Source organism: Bos indicus x Bos taurus, chromosome 16, assembly GCF_003369695.1.
Source record: "Bos indicus x Bos taurus breed Angus x Brahman F1 hybrid chromosome 16, Bos_hybrid_MaternalHap_v2.0, whole genome shotgun sequence".
In the NCBI taxonomy this organism is placed as follows: Eukaryota; Metazoa; Chordata; class Mammalia; order Artiodactyla; family Bovidae; genus Bos; species Bos indicus x Bos taurus.
In genome coordinates this window covers 76113288-76138895 of record NC_040091.1, presented here as the reverse complement: position 1 = coordinate 76138895, position 25608 = coordinate 76113288, and the positions used below count along the sequence as shown (strand labels likewise).

At 51.4% G+C, this 25608-nt stretch overlaps 1 protein-coding gene across 7 annotated transcripts; it reads right to left on the bottom strand.

Annotated features, from left to right (window-relative positions):
- On the bottom strand, nt 1-23130 carry LHX9 (LIM homeobox 9). Of its 7 annotated transcripts, none has more exons than XM_027565788.1 (8): nt 23023-23126; nt 20962-21066; nt 20660-20722; nt 15546-15664; nt 13457-13659; nt 11974-12329; nt 5685-5887; nt 1-1517 (listed from the first exon to the last, which is right to left on the bottom strand). In XM_027565788.1, the coding sequence occupies exons 3-8, from the start codon at nt 20685-20687 to the stop codon at nt 1461-1463; spliced, it is 966 nt and encodes a 321-aa protein (XP_027421589.1). In that variant the 5' UTR covers nt 20688-20722; nt 20962-21066; nt 23023-23126; the 3' UTR covers nt 1-1460. The 7 variants fall into 7 exon arrangements, with proteins under 7 accessions (XP_027421589.1, XP_027421588.1, XP_027421585.1 ...); XM_027565784.1 differs by lacking the exon at nt 1-1517 and adding an exon at nt 1956-4458 and having other exon boundaries at nt 23023-23130; XM_027565785.1 differs by lacking the exons at nt 1-1517; nt 20660-20722 and adding an exon at nt 1956-4458 and having other exon boundaries at nt 23023-23130.
- Nucleotides 23131-25608: the final 2478 nt, after the last annotated feature.

Here is a 25608-nt window from a genome sequence, read left to right as displayed (position 1 = left end):
TTTTTTTTTTTTACTAGTAAGTTGCTCTCTCTTTTTAAATTTTTTTTTCGTATTTAGTATTCAGGAAGTGAAAGCATTTAAGAAAACATTCAAAATTCTGAGAATACATGTAAATGAAATATTTAATGTCTATCATTCATAAAAGTTACATTATTTACATAGGGTTCATTTGTATATAATAAAAATTTCATCATAATGAAAAAATTTCTGGAAAGGTATATGTTAATTTGTTTAACATACGCTTTGGATATACAGCTAAATATGAGTCGTTAAAAAATTCTATCTTCAAATATTCCCTTTAACCATTAAAAACCCTCATTCCTAAATATTTGTTTTCTTTCCACTTGCTCTTTTGTTTGTAATACCATATGTAATCTGAACCATGCGAAGACAGGATCTCATCACAGCTCAGAATATTTTTGTGTACTTTCAATAAATTTGCTCATTGCATAGCAAACATGTAAACTTACAGAGGATCTATAAATTTTATCCTAATCATCTAAAAAAGCTGCTGAAATTTTACATGACAGTATATTGAGGTTTATTTATGTTGTAATTTGGGTTTTTTTTTTTTTAAAGATACTTTTAGTCTATGTGTCAATTGAATACAACAAATAAAAAGTCATGAAAAGTCCAAAACCAAGTAAATAATTTTATCCTAGATTACCAGAACTTAACCTCCTTATATCACTTGGAATTTTTCCTAAGTACAACAAGTTGGAAATGGGTCGTGCTGCCTCTGAAGACAGTGTTCAAAATTAATTCCAAAAGTGTGTGTTTAACATAAAGTTAACTATGTTTCCATCGAATAAGATGTTTATTAATGAAAGCTATTTATCATACAAGAAACAGCAAAGAGAAGTCATCATACAGAGATGCACACTAGAAGTGACAGATGGGACAGTGCATGCAGAGATTTCTGTTTCAGAAGGAAGGAATGAACAATAATGCTAAAATTACTGGGGTCTGATCCCTAGCCTCTTAAATGAGTGATAGCTTTTCTTTGAATTTACAGTTGGAAAATGTCATTAACAGATAGGACTAAAACACATTAGCAAGCAGGTGAAATGAATGCTTTTGGACTTTATTTTACAAGTACTGTGCTTGACAAATGTGTGGGATTTTTTTTTTCCAAGAATAATTTTCTTCAGCTATGGGGTGGGCATATTACTGCCTGGCTGCTCTGGTTTATACACGGTTTGTCTCACTTTGTTTAAAATCATATAATTTTAAGCCTCCATTTGTGTTAGACATCATAAAGAACAGAAGTTTTGTTAACATTCAGTAAATGACATTTAAGTCTCTTGGTCTCTCTCTCTCTCTCTCTTTCTCTCTCTCTGTCTCTCTCTCTCTTTTTTTGGCTCAATAGATCTTTTAATGTATGATTATCATAACCTAATATTGTCTTTGTCTTCACTGCAGTGGATTTCCGATCAAACTTTTCCCCTTCTTTTAATACTTTAGGGAATTTTCAAACGTCGGGATGTTTGGCTGTAATGCCCCAAGATTTGTTCTCCCTGAAAAAAATCATAGTGACAATTTATTAACTCCAGAGCAACTTGGCTTTTAGGGGTCTTCAATTTCTATTTAGATTTACAAATATCCATTTGTGCTCAATAGACCTAACATGAAACTTAATCATATTTAAGGTTTCTTTTCATGCAATTACTTTTTCTGCTAATTATCTATTTTTTTTAATTCTAAAAATCAGGCTGAGTCAAATCCATGGGGCATTACTTTTATTGTAGGAAAATATATTTAAAGGTAATTCTAAGCTGAATTGCATTGCACATGCAATGGTAACTTAAAATGAATCGTAAGTTTGGAAATCTCAAAACTATTTGTATGTCTGTATATTAAAAAATTTTGTATTACCATTTTAACAGCTTTACAAATAGATATCAAAAACACACTAGTACAGTTAAACCTTAAATAAATCTGATGGGAAATAAAAGTCCTTAGATTCAAAATGGTTTATTCACACAAATTTAATAGGATATATCACAACTGTTTGGTCCATAAATATTTAAGGGAAATAGTTTCTATACAATGCATTTCTCAATAAACAAAGAAACATGGACAATTCTGCTAGACCACTTACTGTACTATAAACACGAAGCTCAATATATAAGATTATTGAATTTATCAACTATATTGGAAAGAGTGCACAACTGCTTTCTATGACATGTCTGTCCCCTCTAACAGGATACACCATAAAAAGAGTTTCAGAAATAAGAGGTAAAACAGTACAAAACTAGTGAGGTGTCAAAAGGGCTTAAAACAGTTAATTTAACAAACAACACATATATCCTGATTTTTCACAAACTTACTTCCAAGTTATCTCATAAGGCACGTAGGAGAACTGAGTTATAATTAGTCTACTTAATAAAGTAGATCTATAGTACCATATATTGTTCTGTCAAAGAACAAAATTTATAAGTATCAATATTTTACCTGTAAAAGTGTATTCATAAGATCTCAGCCTTACCAAGGTTGTTTGGTCTGGTTAGTGGTAAATGCCCAAAATGTAATAGAAATATGAAAAGTCAAGATTTAAGCTCCATATAAGATGATAACCACACTTGCTAAATATATAATGGCAAACACCTTCTTCTGTTACAGTGTTAACTTATCTTCCATCATCTTTTTTTTAAAAAATAAGCTACTTTCTGTGCTAATTTTCTAAAGACCCTGAGCAAAAGTTACAATAATGCACTTTAATGTGGGCAGTGAACTGTCAATATGTAACCACACATTTATACAACCAGAAGGACACCTTTAAAATCTATTAAATAACCACTTCGAACGCCAGAGGAGATTTAAGGCGTCCGAAAAGTGGAGAATATGTGCAAAGTTATTCTTAACAATCCACTAAAGCAAGACATGTATCTTGACTTCTTTTTTATTTTTATTTTTTTTTAGGAAATCCACAATCTAATTGATATTTAACTACAACAGAAGCATATAGATGAACATTCACCACTGCCCAGACCATTAAGATTTTAGCTTAAATTAAAAGAAAAAAAAATGCTACTGTAAACTAGGAAATATATTCAGATTAGCATCCACAAGGCTTCTGAGTTTATCTTTAAACTAAGAACTTCAAATCTCTAACGTCAGAAAAGTTTTGTTTTTTTTTCTGACAAATACATCAACCTGTGCCAAAGTAAAATGAAGCAAAACAAAACCAAAGAATTTTCATTGTTAATATTACTTACTAAGTTTTTTGTTTTAACTTTATTTGTATAGAATGCCAGATACAATATCATGGTACAGCTAAAGCCAATTAAGAGCTATCGATTAAATTATACTGATTTTTTTAACTTCTTAAAAAATTATATTTTGCTTATTTCCATTTTCCCTAGGGAAAAATAATTTAGAAAGAATGGTTTCATACCTATCATCAGCTTGAGAAGGTCAAATGTATAAAATTTCAAATTCTGTTTGGAATTTTCATGGATACACAGGAGGTTTAAGTATTTTTCAAACGTTGAAAAGCAATAACTAACTAATAAGAAAGTTTTGTTGGGACTGTACCCCTAAGAGAAAATAAAAGTCACATTCCTGGTTAGATTTTCCCATGTAATTCATCTTTAATATTTAGATTAGCTACTGTTTCTTTAACCATATTCCTCATTTGTAAGAAAAAGGAATGATTAAAACATTTTTTGCATTTTAAAATTTTTTAAAAAGACAATGTTAAGTTTCCAAACTTTCACAAGTACAGGTAACAGTTGCAAGATTAAAAAATAATTTTAATCAATTATCTGATTCCTTATTAGCCTAATCATGTAACTGGGAATATGATTCTTTGCCCATCACAATCCACTCTTTGTTGGTTTTTTTTTTTTTTCCTTTGAGATTCTGGAAATAAGTAACATACAATTTTAAGAGGCACTTATTAGAATGATTCCAAAATTCCCCTTACCGACTGAACGATCTAATTAATCTTTTTTAAATCCAAATACACTTTGTAACAAAAAATAATAATAATAATACACTTTGTAAAGGAGACGATACTGTAAACTCATTTGCCAAGTGGCTGCAAGACACTACAAACCAAGCTGTCATTGTTACTTGCCAAGTATCTTGGGGGTGAGGGGAAAAAATATCGTTTTGTAAATAATAAAATAATCATTAGAATAATAATAAAAAGAAGAGGAAGAATTAAAAAAAAAAAAAAAAACCCCAAACCCAATGTTAGAAAAGGTTCGTTAAGGTAGTTTGCGAGGGGCTCGCGGACTCGTGGCTGTCCATGTTAGAGGTCACGGCTGTCACTACAGTGATAGAGGGATTGGTCAGGTCTGTTAAAGTGGTCGCAGTGCCCGGTGGACTGAGCGCGCCGCTGTCTGCCGAGGGCGGGGCCGGAAGCGACGTGCCATCGGCTTTATCAACACCCCCATTCTCCTGCCGCAAAAGGTTCCTTCTGAATTTGGCTCGTGCGTTTTGGAACCAAACCTGCAAACCAATCCCAATGGATTTCTTTACCGATGTTTATTTTTATACTTCCTTTTTTCTTTCCCTTTCTCTTTTTTAATTCTGTTTTGGATATACGTTTCTCTTTTTAAATGTTTCTTTTCCTTGGGGGAGAAGGGCCTTCCACCCCCACTTTGTTTTTTTGTTTTTGTTTTTTTTCTTTCTGCTTTCTTTGACAACAGAGTAATCCCAGTTAAAACTACAGATACCCTGTTAGCTGCACAGGGGCCCCCACCCCCAGCATTAACGAGTGCCGCTTGGGGGCACAGATGGTTAAGTGGAGATACCCTGGGGAAATGAAGGCAGAGCCATCAAGGGGGTGGGGGTGGAAATACACCCTCATCCCTCAAAGGTTGTCTTTCCAGAAAGAGGACAGGCGAGGTCAGCGGATGTTTCACCAAGTTAGAATCACTCGCATGAAATGAACATCATTGAAACAGATTTCTGGCTGTTCTTGAGTCTGACACATGCCAAGTACTCCGTGCACAGGAAAAACCTCCAGGGCCAGACTCCAAGCAACCGGAAACGGGTGCGTGGAATTTAAAACGCCTGCTGTCTGTCACTGAGGGTGAGAGCATCAGAGGCGACCCCCAGCCACCCACTATCGGTCTCTGGTTAGACATTCTTACCATGATGAGCCTAGCAAGGCACTGGGCCAGCATGTCTCACTGCAGTATGCAGCGGTCAAATGCGGTTGGTTAAAATGGGAAAATACTCGCTCTGATTGGTTGCAGAGACAGCTAACCATGCTTGTGGCTTTTCAGGAGCTGACTAAAAGGATCCACGTGAATTTGGAAGCTTGGAACCGGGGAGTGAGGCCGCCAAGAGTGTGCTGAAGCAAGGGGGTAGCAGCAGGTCTCCCCAGGTGTGTGCGCACTGACCCTGACGTGGACAGAGGTCTCCAAAGCCACAGCTTGTGCAGATAGCACCACCTGCGTTTGCAGAGCAGTGGGGCAAGCTGAGCTGGCTTTGTGGGCCTGTCTCCCCATCTGTAGGGAGGATGTGGCTGCATTTTAGGAGACCCTGGGTCTCTCTCGCTCTCGCTCTCTGGGCAGTCTCCGGGAAGCCCCTGCAAAAGCTTGGTACACTCTCTAGGGCGGTAAGTAAGGTAAACTAAAGAGAAGCAGTTCAGGAAATCAAACAGGGAAGAGAACTACTTTCACTGCAAGGGGAAGTCGTAGGCACAGCCAACAATGGACACTTCTTACCTGCAAAACTCTTTTGGTCAGGCCCGTTTTCTGAGCAAGTTGCTTGAGGTCCTTGGCGTCCGGGTTGTGGTTGATGGCGAAGTAGGATTTCATGGTCCGCAGCTGGTGATGCTTGAAGGAGGTGCGCATGCGCTTGGTCTTCTGCGAGGGCGGGTAAGGCTGCTGATCCCGGTCCAAGTGGTCGGCCTCGTTCTCGTTACAACCTGTGGCAGCCACAGTGGACGAAAACAAGGGTTCAGTGCAAGGGTCTGCTTTAGCTGCAAAGATGGCCGGTGGCATGCTCCTGCCGTGATGGGACAGCAACGGTGAAGAAAGCTGTCGACCCAATTACGAGCAGGATCCAGACAAAAGAAGGAGGCTAATCGCCCCAAGTCCGCCAAACTAGGCTGTTAAGCGTGGACCCACCCCAAGTTTACGCAGTAGAAAAGTACTAGATACATCTAATACATTTAGATAAATTATTAGATAAATCTAATCTCTTTGGCTTAATGGTTGCTAGAAAGACTTGAGAAGACGAGTAAGGTCTAAGTGTGGGAGTGAGAGAAATCTTCTCCAAGAGTGAAAAAGAAAAAAAAAAAAAAAACCTTCTTCTACTCTGTGATGTGTATGAGCACGCTGGCCCTCCACACACACGGCTTTCAGAGATTCTTCCTTTCGTCTGTGTTTGTGAAACAAGGTGTAGTCTGTGAAGACAGGAGGGATATGCAAGCCAGTAATTTCAGCTCTCTCAAGTCTAAAAGTTTTACAGAGCCATCTCCCCGCCCCCTTCCCAATGAAGGAAGAATCTAAGTTCCAATTTTTAGCCTTTTCTGCACATCCTAGAATGTTTTCAGAAAAAGTTAAAAAGAAGAGGGGAGAGGTTACAAAATAAAAGCCTGCAAGATTCTTACATAACCAGAAGAATATTACTTTTGAGGACTTTTAGCGGTAACTGGTTCACATGGGGCTAACCAGGATGAAGAGAGTTTTCCCTTGGAGTCACTGGAATAGATATTTCTGAAAGAGAAGGAGCCCAGGTCTGTATTCACTTGGTTCATGCCAGAATCTCTCCTCACAACGCCCAGCTCAGAGACCCTGATGTCCCATTCGGATGGTGGCCCTTTTTGCTCTGGTCCTGTGAGAGCCAGAGTGTGAGCTGTGCCCCTGGCTGGCAGGCCAGGAGGAGGGGAGTGACACCATTACCCCCACTACACAGCCCCCTCCACACTGAGGGCAAAACAACCCAGCCTTTGAAACCAGCCTGAAAGTCTTCATCCCCAGGATGTAAAGATGCGCATTTAAAAGGTCATTTCTGATAACCTCCTAGCTTTGCATAATAAATATGATTACAAGGAAACACTTTGTTAAATGTTTACTGATTCAGCCAACTTTCAAAATTTAAAGGGCATGGCAATTTTTTTTTCCTTTACACCTTACTTCAGTTGTTTATCTGATGTATATCTGACCATCCAGCATTTTAATGCACTGTAATAGAATATCTAAAATCAACGTGATCACATGCCTGTGGGAGAAACCAGAATCTTGAAGAATGTGAGGCGTCTCTTATGATTAGTTGTTCCGTTCTGCTTGATAAAATATTATATGCCTGCGATGCTCTGGTTGCACGCGTGCGTGATCAGTCGTGTCCGACTCTCTGTGACCCCATGGACTGTAGCCTGTCAGGCTCCTCTTTCCATGGGATTTTCCAGACAAGAATACTGGAGTGGGTTGCTATTCCCTTCTCCAATGCTTTGGCGAGAATTACTTTTAAAAAAAACGCTTTCAGTGAATCGGTATACATCCAGAGACCCAACAAGAGTCACCTGCATCACAAAATCCACTTAAGAAATTCTCCCCAATGTCATGAGAGTAGGCGTGAACTAATGACTCCTTTGTTCACATTTCCATGAGACCCGTGAAGAGGGCAGGCAAGTTCCTGGCAAGAAAGACACTATCATGCTCGCCATCGGACCCTCGATGTCCAACACGGGGCCAGGGATTCAACGAGCTTCACATCAAGATTTTGAATATTTGTTCATCCATAAAATCATCAATGACTATTCATGCAAAGTCAGATCAACTTGAGATGATATACACAGCCAAAGGTTGAACAGAGACTCCTTAAACCCCACTGAAAGGGCACCAGGTAACCAGAAATACAGAGAGGATAGAATATGCTTTACATTTTATCCTATTGCACCCCTGGGGAGAGATGTCAAGTTCAAATATTCTACAGAATTGCCCTTTTGTATCCCCAAATGGATGAAACAGCATCTTATGACCTACTATAAAACCATACTTATCTCAGTAAACTGAGCTATATTTCACAACCAGATTATGAATGTAGCCACACCAAAACAGTCAAAGGGGCACACCTTAGTCATTAGAGGCTTCTTCAGATAAGATTTCAATCCATCCTAGGTGAGTGATGTGTAACTCTTCCTGAACATCTTATTAAATGGAATATTACACTGGGGCAGAAGACTTAACTTGGTACTTAAATAATGCCCTTACCCACAAGTTACTATTTCTTAGAAATGAGTTTGACTCCTAACCAAACTGTATTACTCATTAGTCTCTAAAATGAATTAATGAAAAATAATTATAGACATTTTTTTCACACACACAATTATAGACAGGTATGATAAAACACAACTTCTCTGAATATGCATTCTGTATCCATTATGGCTGATTTAAAACTCAGTAGAGAATTTCAGTGTATTAAACACTGCTACGGGACTTGTTTTCAAACAAAATACAATTCAGTGTGCAAAAAGATTAAGTTAGCTCTTGATTAAGATGGTATTCATATAAACAGACAACTGTGGGATCAGTTATGATATTATGCCACTTAATAGCGCAGTCTGTATCATCTACAGAGTAACTCAGTGCATTAGCCTAAACTACTTAGATTTAACTACAAATGCCTTATGTAAACTTGCAGGTAGCTGTGCTTCCCCAGTCTACTTTTAAAACTACAGGGGTACCCCCTCCCTGCCCACTGAATCATGAGATGAAATGATAACTCTCTTAAAACTGTCTTAAATATACACCTGTGAGTACACACATCTGGCACTATAAAATTAATAAGAAGATCTAACTATTTTATTCTCTGATCACTTAGGAAATGGTCACCTATCCGGAAGTGAGTTTCTATTCTGAAGGAATGCAACCCTCTGAGAACTGATCCCAGAGAGACCACTAGGGGTCAGTGCCAGGCTAATTTAACAACTTCAGGGAGCTTTGGAAGTTTGGAAGCCAAGAAAGAACCTAAGGAGGGGAGATTTCAAGAAGTGGCAAAAATCTAGTCTCTCGATTAATGCTAAATTACCCAAACCAGAGCTATTGGCCCTAGACTAAATCTTCTTCTCACCCCGGAGGGTTTCATTTCAAACCAGCATCCCAAATAGACTTCCTGTGGCTCTAAAATCTCCATCTGCTATCTACACAAAGAGATATTAGGAACAGTCTCAAAGAAAGGCACTTGCCTTATGTCAAACAGTTACGGATCTTTGCCTAGCTTCACATCTCTGGAATTCTGAGTCACAAACATATTTTGTGTACATGTGTTTGAAAATATTATCAGTGTAGGAATCAGATCTGTTTAGTAGCAATGTCACTCTTTTCTGAGACTAGTTTACATTTAAGCAGAGATGGCTTCAAAGAAAGATAAAATAAGGCACTAAAACTGTGGGTCCATTTTATTTTCTGCGCTTTTAATGTGGTTTTAATTCACTGAAGCATTTCCTTGTAATAACAAATGGGCACTGGCTTCATAAACTTTTTTTTAGTGGTAAGCTGATTTCTGGTCAGGCATCTTTAACCCAGTTTCTCTAGATTATTTCACCCAGATCCTTACTGTATGCTGTTTGCTCGTGTCTCTAGGGAAAGTCCCAAAGGGATGCGGTGGACGTTAATTAAGAGTTACTGGCTCTGTGATGCACACTGGCTCTGTTCCGAAGGCCTCCGCAACCTCTCCCTCCTTAATGAACAGAAGCATCAGCTCTCTCCAGAACCTTGCAGCGCCTTAATTTGCAAACTAATGGCCGAATTGGAAATGGAAGTGGAATGGTCGAAGAGGAAAGAGATTCTCATTCTTTTTAAGAAATAAATCTGTACTCTCTGGTGCTCCTCAGAGAAGCAGGAGAAACAGTTTTATTGTCCTTAAAGCTCCCCGCATCTTTCTAATGTAAAGTAAGATCAAGGCGAAATCAAACGAAGCTAATTAGGTTAAACAAACAATCGAAGAAACCAGGCTTGCCGCCTTTGGCTAGAAAGCTCCTCCCCACACTTCTGGACCTTCTGGGAGCCGGGGGCTTCCTGCTCTCTGCAGACCCGGCTAGTCTCTCTCCCACTCTCTCTATTTCTCTCTCTCTCTCTCTCTCTCTCTCTCTCTAATTAGGGCATTAGGGCCTTGGTGAGTGGCTAGAGATTCCGATGTCATCTTCTATTAATAAAGAACAATCGGTGCCCTGCTTGGCCGCCCTGGGACCACGCATCAAAGGAGCCCGAGTAACCACACTGGGCATTGTGGCCCTGAATCAGCCTGCTGGCCGAGGCGCAGAGGGGCAGCAGGAGGCCCTGACCCCCGACAGGGGGTTGGCAAAACCCAGGGATGCACCCGCTGCAGGACACTGACCCATCTAGGCGAGGTTTGCAGCCAGCAGTGGGCCCTCCTCCTCCACTGACCTGGGGTTGAACCCCTGGGATAAAGGTCCCCACCTTCTCAGGGACACCCCCGCTATGCCTCATCTGTGAAATCAGAGCCAGGAGGGAGCTGAGGGGAGAGCTGGGCAGATTTCCCCTTCTGAGCAGGACCCATTTCTGCTTGCTCACACTGGCTGAGTGTCCCTGGGCGAGTCACTTATGAGGGGGAACAGCATCCCTTTACTACTGAGCCACAGCAGCTCACGCACCACACCAGGTATGTGGGGACTGGAAGAGAAAAACAGGCAAGATCCACGCTCTGGGATGCCCACCCTTCGACTGGCATCTGGGTGCACCTGGTAACAGAGCAGGGTGGCCACCGTGAGGTCCCCAAGGTCCTTTCCAACAGAAAGGACTCCCCGAGCCCGAGTCTCCTGCTAAGACGTCCAGTGGGGCTGGGCCAGGGCACTGAAAGTCAGAACGGCTGAACGGAGCGACAGAGGATGAGATGGTCCGACGGCATTGCTGACTCAAAGGGCATGAGTTTGAGCAAACTCCAGGAGATGGTGAAGGACAGAGGAGCTTGGCGGGCTGCAGTCCATGGGGCTGCAAACAGTCAGACAGGACTTAGCGACTGAACAAGAACAAACCAGTCCTGAGGACGCCCCTGAGTGAGCTCCAGGGTTTTCTGTAACCTCTTTTACAGGGGGCTGGGACTCACAGGAAGAGGTTCCATCCTGCTTAGAGGCAGACTGTGGTCCTGGGGGCCTGTCACCATCCTCACCTGGGGGCTGGCGAGTGGGGGGACAGGCTGCCAAAGGGGTACTGGTAGTGAGACTGATGAGTGATGGGTGTGCCCCGCCCCCCCCCCCCCAAGCAAGGAAGAAAAGGGCTTTCTGGCCTGTTGCCTTATTTTGTTTTTAATTAAGAGAGAAAGCTGGGGGGTGGGGAGGAGGGACGGTCTGAGTGTCTGGAGGGTTTATCACAGGGGCAGTGAGCTGGCTGGACAGTCCCCTGACCCAGGGAAGGGGCAGGCCAGCTCCCATGGACTCTGGAGAGTGACTCCCGCCCCTCCAGCCACTCTGCGCCAACATGAGGGATTTGGTTTTTCAACACTCATGCCAACTGTTTCCCTGATTAACTCTGGGCTGGTGACCACAGCCTCTGTCCCCTCTAGACACACTGGGACTGGGCTCTGAAGATTTTTTTTTTTCTTTTTTAGTATTCAGGGAAACCTCCTCCAGGATCTATAACTTGGCCTCCACACAGGAATTGCCCTGGGGCTGTTTCGCTCCAACTGGGAGCCAGAAACTAATGGGCTCATTAACTAATGGGCAACAAGGGTTGGGCCCTGCCTGTTTGGGGGAAGTCGCTGCAGCCCCACTGTTGTGAATGTATTTCTGGCCACAAACGAAATAAAGGTGTCTCTCTCTCCCTTTCTCCCTCTCGCCTCCCCCGTCCCCTTCTCTCTCCTCCCTCTTTCTCTCACTCCATCCTCCAGCTTCTTTCTGAGAGACCGAGAGCTGTGGCGAGAAAAGGGCCATGCTAAGGAAAGAGCCGTCTTGCAACCAAGGAGGGGTAGGGGAGAAGCCAGATGGAATTCTCCTCTGGGCAGACCCGGGGCTAGGGCGGCAGGGGCGGCCAGGAGCGGGTGGGCGCCCACCTGAGTTGTAATTGACGATATCCACCCCCAGCGCTGGGCTCTTCCGTTTCCGGGGCCGCCCCTTCTGCACGGTGCCCGTGCCATTGAAGTAAGGCAGGGCCAAGCCGCCGCTCTTGGCCGCCAGCTCGGTGTAGCTCAGCTGCGGCGGATACTCTCCTTGCAAGAGGGTCTCGAAGTGGGCGCGGCAGTACACCAGGCTGTCCTTCATGCCAAAATGGTCGCCCGTGGTCAGGGTCTTGTTGCACGTGGAGCAGGTGAAACAGCTCAGGTGGTAGACAGAGTCTCGGGCGCGCATGACCATCTCGGAGGCGGAGATGCCGAGGTGGCAGCGGGCACATCTCTGCACAGAGAACCTTCTGGAAGGAAACAGTGGCGTCAGAGAGCTAGCGGAGGCCAAGGCAGGGCCACCTCTCACCGCGGCATCTGGGGGCTTGGTCAGAAGCGGCCCAAGATGAAGATCTGGGAGGGGACTGGGAGGGGAGGACCCACGCCCTCTTGGATATACATTCATTTTATCTGCTGATTGACCTGCTCTGATGAATATGACAAAGAACCCTTACATTAAAATAAGAAGAATCGAGGAACTGATCCTCAGTTTTCTTCCCTGTAAAAATTTTAAAAAGCAAAAACCAAAACAAACCGTGCCCTGGCTAACTCACAACAGTATATTAAGAATATTAAATTGCCATGCCAAGTGAAACCGTCTCCTCGATCACAAGGCATTCACAGGAAGGGTGTTGTTATTTATGAAAGTGTGAGTGTGCATGAAGACATTCAGACACAGCCCAGGGGGAGAAAAAGAAAAGACAGTTCTGCAGAGGCGAGCTAATTCTTTTTTAACCACTGTTCTCGCCCCGGCCTAGAGCGAGCCGGATCGCCTGCCCATCGCTGCGGTCCCCAAGCCAAGAAACATCCAGCAGAATCAGTGAACGTGCTGCGGCCAGTTCACTGTCCGGCGTCTGGGGAGTCTGGCGGGCAGGTTCCAGCCCGCGGTCAGGGCATCTCCGAACTGAGTGGCCTGCGTTTTGGCAACAACAGTTATTTATTCCTTTTCATGGTCATTTAGGTGATTTTCCCGCCACCCTCGCGAAAACCCGACAGCCAGCAGCTACTGCTGCTGCTCCGGCCGCCGGCTCAGTTCCAAGGCACCGGCCTGGCTGAGTTCGTACGTAGCAAACGGAAAACACAAACCAAACCCGCTTTAGCCTCGGTAGATGCGGACACGTTCACTGACCCTCCGAGGACGTGCCCAGTTCCCTCAGCGGTGCTCCGGGGGTCGCCTGAGCGGGAGAGTCTAGACCTAGCTCTAGACCTGGGGTGCCCCCCCTCCCGGGGCGTCCTCCCCCCGCGTCTGGCGGGAGTGATCACGCTGCAGTTTGAAGGCGCGCGCGGGGGGCTTCCCTGGGCAGGGGGGAGCCCGGAAGGGACCCAGGGGCTCGGGCTGGTGGCACTGCCAGGCGGGGAAGGGATGGGGTGGGAATACCTGTAGTAATCCTCCTTGCAGTAAATGCTGCCGTCCTTGGCGAAGCAGGTGAGCTCGGACTCGAGCGCCAGCTTACATTCACAGCACTTCAGGCACCTCAGGTGCCACTGCTTGTCCACGGCCAGCAGGTAGTACCTGTCGGCGATCTTGCCCCCGCAGCCAGCGCACAGGGCGGGCTTCTCCGGGCTCAGCGGTGGCATGCCCTGCAAGGAAGCGCGCGCGCGGTGAGGAGCGCGCGGGGCCGCCCCACGCGGGTCCCCGGCGCTGAGCCAGCCCCCGGCCTTCCCGACTCGAGGACCCCCTAGACTCGGCCCCCCCTGCGCGCGGGCGGGCTCCGCGAGCGCCACCGTGTCAGGGGCGCCTCCGCGAAGGCAGGCATCGGGGAAACGTTTGCAGTTTTTCCTTCTGCCGCTCGTACTCTTTCTGCCGCGTCCGTCTGAACCTGGACTCAACCTAAAGACTCGCCGATCACCTCGAACCTTTTCCACAAGGGCTAGAAGGGCATGGACTGTATAGATAGTGGAGGTTTCCGAACTCAAATAATTAAAACTTAAAAAGTGTGGCTTTCGACTCGCCCGAAATGAAACAGAAATTGCTGTTGGAGGATGAAAGGGAGATCTGAACAAGCACATACTGGTTTTCAACAAACACTATTACATTTCTCTCTATATCCCTACAAGCGACGTTGAAAGTAAAAGAGAAGGGAGAGCGTTTAATACTCCTGCTCATAATGTGGTGGATGTTGTTTCCATCGAGGTATATTTGGCAGATCTTGCTGGGGTTATTGGTCCTTCTCCTACTAAGGGAGCACCATATCTGTTCCCGGGAAGGTCCGTTATCCCATCACCTCTACACAGGCCCCCATTCCCTGACATAACCATACCTCGGAGATCTTTGTACTGAAAATCTTTCCAATGCCGGCCTTAAGTTTTCCGCCTGTGTCCCCACGACCCGGCGAGGAAGGGGACCCCTCGCCTTAAGCGCAACCCCGCGGTGAAATTCGGGTTTGCATTACCGCTTTTTGTTTTTAAACGGGATAGCCACAAAAGGTGGGTGGTTAACTGCGGGAAATTTCCCTCAGAACTAGCAGAAATGGGTTGGACTTTCCCCCATGAAACCCTGGCAGGCCTGGAAAAGTAGAGTTTCGCCCTTTACTCAGACCAGCTCCCCCCACCCCCCGCACTGAAATTATTTTGCAAATGTAGAAACATCCACCAGCTCGGCTACTTGGTGCTGACCGGCCCCAGGCAGTCTGTCCACCGGCTTAGTTTGAGCTGCGATTCCCGGTGTGACGCCCGAGGACAGTTCAGTTTGGCTGGAACTCTGCGGAGACTTCTGTCGTTTTCCCCCTCCGGCTCGTAAATGGGAAAGGCGAGCACAGAAATTGTTCATTAGTTTTCTTTACGAAGCGGGCCTGACTTTTACCCTACGTGCCTAATCGACACAGCGTGGTCGACCACAGCGTAGAAGGGTTAGAAAGTTCTCGCGCTTGGGCTCGGCGCCCCGCTCCTCCGGATCAAGCTACGCGCGCCAGGCCCCGGAGCTGACCGAGCCGGGCCGCCAGAGATCCCCCGACCATCGCGGCCTTTGCGCGTTCCGCGTCCCGAGCGTCCGGAGGACGCATTCTAGTGCACCCCGAACGGCCGGTCTCCAGACCCAGGGACTGGAAACCCGGAGCTTCAGCTCGGCCCGGACGCTCGGCCGCGCGCCGCAGCCCGTGGCCCGCACCCGCTCGCCCTCGGGCCGCCGACCCTTGCCGGGGAGGCGCCCGGGTGTCCAGCGGGCTGGGAAACCGGCGTCTGCGCCGCCGGAGAGGACGTCGCCATCCTCTCGTGCCCGACCAGCCCTGCTTCCCCCGGACCAGCTGCGGCGGAGACGAGCGAGCTCGGGCTCTCAGGAGTGTAGCTAAATCAGAAAGGGGCCCTTTCTTACCCTGCAGCAGCCAGGCGAACAGAAGATAACCCACCCGCCGATCGCAGCGGACGCGCCTACGAACCGCCACCCTCGCCCGGGCGCCTCGGCGGCTCGACTCGGCTCCCCCGGCGCGCGCGCGGGCTCCCGGCTCCCGCGGCCGCCGGCCCTTCCTTACCGCGTCGCGGCCGTTGAGCTGGGCGCCTTTGGCCAGGCGGGCCTCGCTCTTGGATCTGCGCTCCATCTCTTCCATGATGCCTTGGATGTGGCCTCCGGAGATCCCGTGGAAGAGCATGGCTGGGGGGCGGAAAGGACACGAGCTGTCTTCTGCTCGGCACCCCACTATTTCCATATACACTCGCCCCGGGGGCTCTCAGCTCATCCGAGAAGAAGAAGCGGGGAGCGCAGAGGCGGGGCGATGGGAGAGCGCCGAGACGCTCGGGGACGGAGGGAGAGGGGGAAGAAGAAAAGAGGCAGCCGCGGTGGAAATGGGTCTGCTCGGAAAAGAAGAAGCAGGGGGGACCCCAGCCCCGGCGACTCCCTGAAGGAGATGCGCAGAAAACAAACAAACACGGGAAGGGGGGAGCGGAGGCAAAGCAGACGTATCTGACCTCTCTGAGAGCTCGAGTTACTAACGGGGAACAACTGTGGGGCGGGGGAGGGGGGAACAAAACCTGGTGGAGAAAGAAAATAATTTTGAACACAAAGAAAGAAAAAGACGTGCTATTTTCAGCGGTCCCTGGCTGCTTGCAAGTTCCCAGCGCCTGTAGGTTGGGTTGGGGACTGCTCCTGCCGCCGGAGCGGTGTCCAATTTGTTAAGAGACTAAAGCCAGCCCATTTTTGATAATTTAGTAGGAGGAGTTCTCTCCCGGAGCCGCCACGGATTTTTATTCAGACAACAAAGACCTGTCATACTCCTCTCAACCCCCTGGTGATGGGGAAGCGGGGACAAACACTGGGGGGGGGGGTGGCGTAAGGGGGAGGCAGGAGGAGGGGGCATTTACTTCCCCCCAACACACACACACACACACACACACACACACATCCTTCCAGGAGTTCCCAGCAATCACGTTTTAAAGTGAAAAAGGAACCCTTATTGTCCCCGCCCTGGTGCAGAAGGCAGAGAGTCGGCCTGTTTGGTCCAAGTTCAAGATCAGACCCCGACTCAAGAAATGCAGAATCCTAGCCCCAAACTTCACGTCTCCTTCTTGTGGACTTTCCGGTCCCCAGCTCGAGGGGACCCCAAATAAATAAATGTTGGGCAGGCATTCCTCTCCTCCCCCACCCCTGACTTCCTCAACTCACTTTTTAAAAGCAGGCTTGCTTCACCTCCCCACGGCCTCCCGATCCCACCTGGGGCTGAAGCAAGCCCCAAAGTGAACGGGAACTAAGAGAGCCTCTGTTTTGGGAGTTTACTTATGGCAAAAAAAAAAAAAAAAAAAAATTCTTGGAACAATCAGTGTAGGGGACAGGGCGTGGGCTTGGAGATGTGTGCGCAACTGCAGCGTGGCCCCGGGGGTTGCCGGCTCAGGCTGGGAGAGAAACCGATGGCGAGTCCCGCGTCCCGGAGGAAACCTGTCCATGTGGGCAGCGAGGCGGGGGCTCGCGCGAGCTTAGCGCCGCCCCCCACATCCCGGGACCGGGCGCGCCCCGCTGCCCCGGCTGGACTGGGGACCTGTAAACGTGGGCGCCCCGCGCGGTGAGGAGGATGCGAAGGGGCTCCTCGCCATGGAGGAGGGCGAGGTGAGAGCTGACGGGCAGAACGGCAGCCCCCGCGCCTCACAAGAGGCGGGATTGTTCCCGCGAGCCGCGGCCCCTCCTCGGCCCCGTTAAAAAGTGGCCACAGTACTCGGATATTGTCGATTCATGCAAAATGCCAGAAGCCCCGGAGGGCCCGACGCGGGGAGCGGCGGCAGGAACCGACTCAGCTCCCAGCCGAGAGCGGGAAGAGCCGGCGGGCCTCCACGGGTGTCCCCCAGGCTGCCCGTTCCCCCACCGCGCCCCGTCGGCTTTGCGGGGACCGCGCGCTTCTCCCGGCAGGTTCGGGACACCCGAGGGGTCCTCTGGTGGCAGACTCGCGTCCCTCCCGGAGGAGCCCGACCGGGAACGGGGGCCAAATCTCGAAAGATGGAAAGGGGGAGGAAAGAAGTGGGGAGGGAGGAGAAAGGAAGGAAGACGAGAACGGTGCCGATCCGACTTCCTGTCCCAAAGCATCGCCTTCTGAAGCTGCTGGAATCGCCTCTGCCATGAAACCCAAGACTCGCCGGCTTCCCCCTTGCTCTTTTCTCAGGGTCAAAAAAAAAAAAAAAAATGTTATTTGCAGACTGGACGCTGTTACGGTCCTCCGGGTGCCAGAATACAGCTCATAAAACACAATTTCACACACACACACACACACACACACACACAGACAAAATGAAGCCAATCAAGTGAACTAAACTGGAGACCTTCCCCACCACCCCCCTCCTACTCTGGCAGCCCTACTGGACAGCAGGGCTGCTATTTACTGTAAGTAATGTAATTAGCCCCTTTGGATGGAAATCAATGAACTTTTCAAACCCACGTGCACCAGCGCAGGGGCTGCGGGCAACACCTCTTTCAGAGACGGCAGGTCCTCTCACAAAGGGGCAGACTGCCTTTCCACAAGAGAGAAATGGGCCCAGGGAGGGGGAGGACGAGGACGGGGGAAGGGAAGGGGGAGGAGGGGGGAGGGAGAGGAGGAGGAGAGGAAAGAGGAGGGGTCTCTGAGAAGGACATCCTTTAACCAAGGAGGCTCCAAGGGAAAGTGAACCCGGGACCTCAATCCAGGGACTCGCTTTGTCCAGTTTCTGGGCTAACTCCCCCCACCCCTCACCCCCAGGTGGAGGTTGGGAACTGGGTTTGGGTTTGGCTCTTGCTGCATCTGGGTCCTGCTCAACAAAAATAAACAAAGAGCCGGAGACCACCACTGCCTTCTTGCTGGGGATGAAATTTTGGAGACTTCATTAAGTGAGGGTTTACCAGCAACTCCAAGGAGAGGCCAGAACTTTGTGAAGCGTCTCCAGGGAAGCAGGCACGGAAGGTCCTGAGCCCTCCGGTCCCTGAGCCCTCCAGTCCTTGCTTCCCTCATCCCTCTCCTGCATACACAGATTTGCTCCTTGACAGTCGGATACAGGCAGGGCGGGGGACCTCCTGCCATCAGCTTCCGGGTTGGAGCCCGCTGTCTCCGCTTTTTCTCATAAACCTGGGGTTATAAGTTCCTGTGCCGGGTGGGATTTGCTAACTTCCCATAAAGATGCCAACTGCTTGCCTTCTTCCTTCTCTGCCAATGCAGGAAGTTTGCCCAGACCTCGGGGTGGGGCAGGGGGGCTGCTGGAGTTTGGGAGGTCCTCCTTAGTCCTGTGGCCATCAGAAATCGCTCCCGGTGGGCCCAGCCCTGCCTCCTCTCCCGGCTCCAGAAAAAGGGCTGTGGCCTGGGACGTCCTAACCTTTTTGTCTTGCAGCCTCGGGGAGTTGGCCCACTCCCCCCCCCCCCCTCCACTCCCCAGCACTCTCAAGGGACAGTAAGCACTTCCAGGAGAGGGTCTCTGCCTTCTTTCATCTCTCAAGAGGAGGTGCTGGGGCGCGGAGCGGCCCTGGGGTGCTCTCTACACGCTGGGGTGCTGCTCACTCAGTTCCCGGGTCTAAGTCCCCGCACCTCTGGCTGGGACTGGTGCAGCGACCGCCCCCGTCCGCGGCCCACAGTGACTCCTCCAGTCTCCCGTCTAAACTCAAAGTTCTCTTTGGAGCAAGGCGGCAGAACCCTGGCTAGGGGCTGCCCTCCGTCCGACGGAGCACACTTCATCCACTCTGCCCTCTTTGCTCCGCCAGCCCCTGTGGCGGCTTTGAGGAAAGCGGACGGCAGCGACTGCGGGCACGGGAGTTGGGCTCGAGGGTCGAGGTCCCGGAATCTCCTCGAGGGCCGCAGCCGGGTACCTCTCCAGGAGAGAGAGAGAGAAGCAAAGGGAAAGCACCGCTTCACCCATGGGCTGACAGAGGCTTCAGGGTCGAGAGAAGAAGCCTCGATTGTGAGCACAAACGAGGTCGCTTTAGACCTGAATTTTGGAGGTCAAGACGCTCTGCCCCGAGTTTGCCCTTAAAAGGGCAGAGGTCACCTTTCCTCCTGACCCTATTAAGCTGATGGAGGGTCCTCCTTGGTCTGAAAGGTGCAGCTCTCGAAGAGGCGTCCAGCTTCCGGCATTGCCCTGAGCACCCCAGGGCCAGGGGAGTCAGCGCCGTCCTGGGGCTGGGACCCGAGCACCCAGCCCTGCACGTCGCGGGGCCTCCGCCCGGCGGGGGGGCGAGGGGATGGTCCTGAGGCTCTCCAGCCTGTCTCCATCCTCGGGCTAAGGGCAACTGTGGGTACACCGAGGCGGCAGAGCCAAGCCTGGAGCCGCGCACCTCGGCGTCAGTCCTCCGAGGAGGGCAGCCAGCCCCGGTGGGAGTGGGTTGAGCGGCTCCGGGCCGCGCGAGCTGTACCGCGCGGAGAGGGAGCCCCGCGGCAGGCCCCGCCGGGCACCTCCGGCCGGAGCGCTCCCCGGCCCGCGGCGCGCGCGGGGCTCTGCCCTCGGGTGAGCGCTGCGCCTACGCGCCCCCTTCTCCCCGCAAGGCTCCCCACCCGACCCCGGTTTCTTTTCTAAGGGCCCGCCGCCCGGTGGCGAAGACCGCTTCTGAAATCTGAAGCCCTTTCACCTGGGATTTGCCGCGCGGCGGGCCCGCCACCGCCACCGGAATAAAGGGGGCCGTCTCCCCCAGCCCCCACTCCGCGTCCGCGGAGATTGCCCACAGAAACCGCTGCGCGGGAGTCAGATTGAACCAAAAATGGGGGGTGAAGGCAGTTTCCGGAGGAGACGCGGCATCTTCATGGCGCCTCCTCCCTACCCGCCTCATCCCTCCCATATCCATCCCCGTGAGGAGACGCCCCCAGCAGCTATGCCGAGGACCGGAGCGCATCCCTGGCGCCCCGACAACTCGCAGCGCAGTGGCTGGGCGACCTCCGGGCCCCCGCGCCTGCACCCCGAGAATCTCAGGCCTCGGAGAGCAAGGCCGGACGAGGGAAAGGCGCCTTTCAGGACTAATGTCAGCGGACTCTGAACGAGACCGCGTATTTTAGAGCCTACTGATCGCGGTACGATCTCCAGGGCAAGCACGACCCCTCTTCCTCCCACCCGATGAAGGCGGGTACACGCGTGTGCACACCCACTTACACACCCACGAGACAAATGCTCCGGCCTAGGGAACAGGGCACGAGAGAGAGCGTGGCGGGTAACTCACCTGCCTCCAGAGTGGTGCCGTTCAGCATTCTGCGAGCTGGGGTGGCTCACGCCGCGATGGTGGCTGCACCGCAGAGAACCGGCGCGTCAGCTCCAAGGTGCGGCCCGGGACCCCGCGCGCCTCCTCCACCCGGGAGGCGCGTCCCAACCGCTTCTCCCGCCGAGGCCTCGGGGACCGAGCGGCCTTCGGGGAAGCCGGGCCGCCTCCGGTAGATGCTCGGGGCGCTCCTGGGCGCCCGGAAGTCGGGAGCACACCGAAGGCGGAAAACTGCTCGAATCAGACAACCCCAATCGAGATCTTACCTTGAGGTCCAGACGTTCCCTCCAAGAAGCCAGTCCGGGGAGAAGAAGAAGGGCGGCGGCGGCCAGAAGTGCGAGCCAGTCCCCAGAATCTCGCCAAGGGGGCCTCTGTGAATCCAAATAATCAGGTGGTTGGTGGGTGGGTCTTTCTGTGTCTCTTTCCTTCTCCTCTCCCTCTCGGTCGGAATTGACCCGAATCCCTCACCTCTGACCCGCAGCTCGCTCCACCTGTCTTTTATTTCTATTTATACTTCCAGATCGGGAGGAGGAGGAGAAGGGGTGGGCAGAGGGCACCGGCGCGGGCCAGGGCCGGGCGACAGCCTCTGAGGCTGCGTCCAGCCCTCCCAGCCTCTCAGCAATCAGGGGAGGTGTTAATGGAGGAGACGGCCGGGAGGGACCCTCATAAAGCCGGGAGCCCCCCAAGGACTGGCGTCCCGCGGCGCGCCCTCTCCCCCTCTCCCCGCCCGAGCCCCAGGCCCTCCTTGGCCTTCCCAGAGATGCTGGCACCTCAGAGATGCTGCCGCTGCCAGCTGGTGCCCGCATAGACGGCGAGCGGGCGGGAGCGCCTGGAGGGGCGCCGGGGGCTGAGCCACGGATTGCCCGCCCGCCGCACCCCCTCCTTTCCTCTCGGCGCTCCGGGGACAGGTGCCCGCAACCCAGCCCTGCGCTGTGCGCTCTGCGCCCGAGGGTGGCCTTCTCCAGCGGATCAGCGCGCCGGCCCCAGGTATCCCTGCAGCCCGGCTCCGGCTAGGAGGCGGGGACGGCGATCCATCCGGAGAAAACCGACTCAGACCCCGGGAGACGAGCGTTTTCCGGCACAGACTCCGATGCTCGGGACACGGCGGGTGCCAGGGTACCTGGTCGGTCTCGGCTTCCCGAGTGGCTGCGTCGCCCCCAGCAACCCCGGACACAGGCCGCGAGGAAACGGACGGAGAACCGAGAAACCTGGCCCCTGGCCAATTATTTACCCAGTCTCCCAACCCGAGCTCCCCGAGCTCTCAGAGGTGGGGGTGGGGATCACCCGGAGGTGGCTGCGCGGATGGGGAAGGGGTGCGAGCGGCGAGGTCCGCTGTCCCCGGTTGCGGTCCCGGCGGCGCCGCCGCCCTGCCCACCTACCCCTCCCCGGCCCCCGCGCGTGGGTCCAGCGTGCAGGGCACTGGGGCCTCTGCGCGCCCGCAAGCCGCCGGCGACCACTGCCCGGGATGGGGGCACGTGGAGCTTGGCACAAGGGTGCACCCACCTCTTCTCTCCCTCCCCGCCGGCTCCGCCACACACTTGAGGGCTGGCAAAGGATCCAGCGGCAGCCGCGAATCAAAGCCCTCTGGCTTAGCCTTTCCGCCCCAAGTCCCGGAGTGCAGCTCGGAGCCCCCGGGTGGAGTTCTTTCTCCTAGACCCTTGGGGCTGCCCCAGCCGGTCCCACCAACCAACCAGTCCTTTCAGTTGATCTAAGTTTCCCTCACCCCCCACCCACTCCCGTTTCCCCTTCCCAACCCGTCCTCCTTAGCTCTTTCTCCCCGGAGAACGCCCCCATCTCCGCTCGTTTCCCCAGCCTCCCGGGGTCCGTTCTCCCGCTCCCTGGCGAGGCCATCGAATTGGATGGACGGCGACCCCGACCCGAAAACGTTCAGGTCCTCCCGCTCGTCGGTGTCCAAAGCAGCGGGCTTTATTTAACCTGTTTGGGGTCACTAACCGTTTTAGGTTATTTGGTTTTTAAAAATGCATTTTACGCACACACACACAGAGGCAGGCAGAGGCGCGCGTGCCCGGAAGCCCACGCTTCGGGAGAGATTTCGGATGGGAAGATGCGATTGCCAGGAATCTTCCAGTCCCCCCCGCCCTGCATCCCTTGGCAAAATGCACCCCGCCGGGCTGGGTGGGCTGCTCGTGCCGGTGACCACCGGCCTCCGGCAAGAGACAGTTGCGAGTTCTCCCACGACCTTTTCTCGGGAATCAAGCTTTTCCAGGGGCGCGCACCAACCATCCACCCCACCCCAATACAAACTTAACCGACTTTCTTTTTTTTTTTTTTCCTGAGGAGGGGATAGTTTTGGCATCCAGAAGTACCTTTTAATTGTTGAAGGGTAGTGAAGACTACCAGTAGCAGCGAGTTTTAATCCTCCATCACGGGCAGACGTCCCCTTCACAACTCAGGCCCTTGCTCGAATGTAGAGAAGATAAAAAGGCAGGTATTCCCACGCGGTGGAGGCGCGGGGGGCGGGGGGCGTTCCTTTGGCGGGGGGGGGGGGGGGGCCGCGAGGCTTCAGAGAGCTCAGGAAAGGCGACATGCCCATGGCCATTCGCCAGGTCGTGGGCCCCCTTCTCCAGACTTGTTCGGAGACCCCCCGCTGGCTTCCGGCGGTGGAACCCGGCGGGCCGGACACTCCCGAGGTCGCCTTAGGACACCGCGCACCGCGAGGGACAAAGACCCCCGCTGCGCCCGGGGAGCACCCCTCTTTCTGGGGCCCCTTCTGGTCCAAACACAACGAGACCGGTGTGGGAGCCCCAAGTTGCACGGGATTGGGGGGGGGGGTGGAATAAAAGCCCCTCCCTTCCTGGCTCTGCAAAATCCATGGGGTCGGTGTGGCTTTTGAAGAGCGGGGAGTGTGCTAGCAATCCACCTGCTGGGCGAACAGCCCAGGGCCGGGCCTTCCCGGGAGAGGGGACCGGAGGCCTCGGCAGGAAGCTTTCCCCACCCTCCACTCTGCTAAACCCCGCACGAGAACCCCTGCTTCCCCCGGGTTTTTCCGTATTAGAAACCATCTAGAAATCAATCTCTCTTGATTTATGGTGCCCGCCTCGGAGCGGCAGGAGCCTCCAGAAGTAGCCCCAGAGTTGATTTAAACCGGGAAGTCTATTTCTCAGGCATCCACATGTGTTTGTACACACACACCCAATAAGAAACCTGACTTTTTACTTTACAATGTGTGAATACAATATAGCTGGAAGCTCTCGCGGCGAGGCCCATTTATGTGGCCGTATTGTGTTTAATGTGGGAGCACCCGCCGCTGCCAGCCCTCCCAGGGGGCTTCACCAGCATCTCCCCCAGAACCGCGGCGGAGAACTTCAGACCTTGATTCGCGGCGAGCTCTAGAGGCAAGAAAAGAGTCAGAGCGCCCCCTCTCCCCGCCCGCAGCCCACCCCAACCCCACCCCAGCAGCGGCTCCTTGGCTGTGATTGTGGGGAACGCTTAGAAGTTATGGCAGGAAGAGTCACAGAATCCCGATAAGGGTCCTCCCGCGATGGGCATCCTACTTTGGGCCAGGTCCCCGCTGCAGGAAGTGAGCTGGAAGGAGGGACAGGCGCGCGGCCAGGAGGCAGCATCCGGACCTTCTTCCCATCTTCCAAGCAGCTTTCTCGAACACTGTCTAAACAAGGCTGGGCGGGGCAGAACTCAAAGTGAACTTGCTTTCCTCTTCCTCTCGTTTCTCCAGAAAAAAAAAAGTCTTTTAGACTCTGTTTCCTTCTCTTTTTAACTCTTGGGACTGCTAAAGAAAGCCCCCTCCAGCCCCCACCCAGAAGATGGCTTTGGTAATCTTCAAATCTGCCCGGAAACCTGGAGCTAGCCACTGCTCCTTGACCTGAGAATGGAAAAGAAATTGGCTGCCAGGAGTCCACAGACCTTTCTGGAAAGACTGCCTGCTTTGTCACAATGCTGATCTGTTCTCTGCTTCTCCTCCAAAGAGCTCCTGAAGAGGGCAACACCAGGCCACAGACACTACTCTTTACACCCAAGGAGGATGCTAAGACCCCACCAGGCCCATGGGACAGGGTTGTTCAGGGCACCTCAGTTAGAGCATCAGAAACACAGGGGCACCAAAACTGCCAAAGTTTTGGGAAACAATTTAATATTTGACATAAAATGAATACTGGAAGTCATGTCATATTAGAGAATGGTGTTTGTTGGTTTTTTTTTTTCCATTCCTTTTAAAGTTTAGAAGGGCTTTTGTTTTGAATCGAATATGGGAGAAGGTATCAGACATTTTTGTTGCTTAAGATTTGTAGAAATCTTTGGGGGAAAAAACCTTCATTGGGGCCACAGGCAGAGATTAAGGTAGACCTCGGAGATGTTGGAGAACCTTTCAGATTCTGCTGGGAGTAAAAGCTGAGGGTCAGCTCTAGGTAAAGCCAGCCTGCCATCTCACCCATTAGCTTCCCCTGCCCAGGGAAGCAGAGAGGTATGGAGAGGGTGGTCCCGGGGGGTCCCAGAAGCCGGGTTGGAGGCTGAAGTCCAGGGTCTTCACAGAAGTGGAATGAAATGGGCTAATAAAGCTAATAAACACCCTAAGACAGATCAGCCTGCAGAGCGCCATCAGAGGTAGAGGGGTAAAATGTGGGAGAGAGGAAAAAGAATGGTTCAGGCGAGGCGTCTTCAGTGGCCTGATCCCCAAATCGGAATGATTTAAAGTTTTTATTAGGGGAACAGATGGAACATGAGCGTGCTTCTTGCTGCGGAATAGCACTTATTGGGCACTCATATGCTGCCCAATGCAGTGTTACATCAACCTCCTCATCACTCAAGATGTAAATGAAAGGAAGGATGGAGTCAGACTCTTCTATCTGCTAGCAACCTCCCTGGGTTGCTAGCACTGACAAGAAAAACAGTAGAAGTGGGGCTATAAAAAAAGAAAAAAAAATCAAGAGCTACTGATG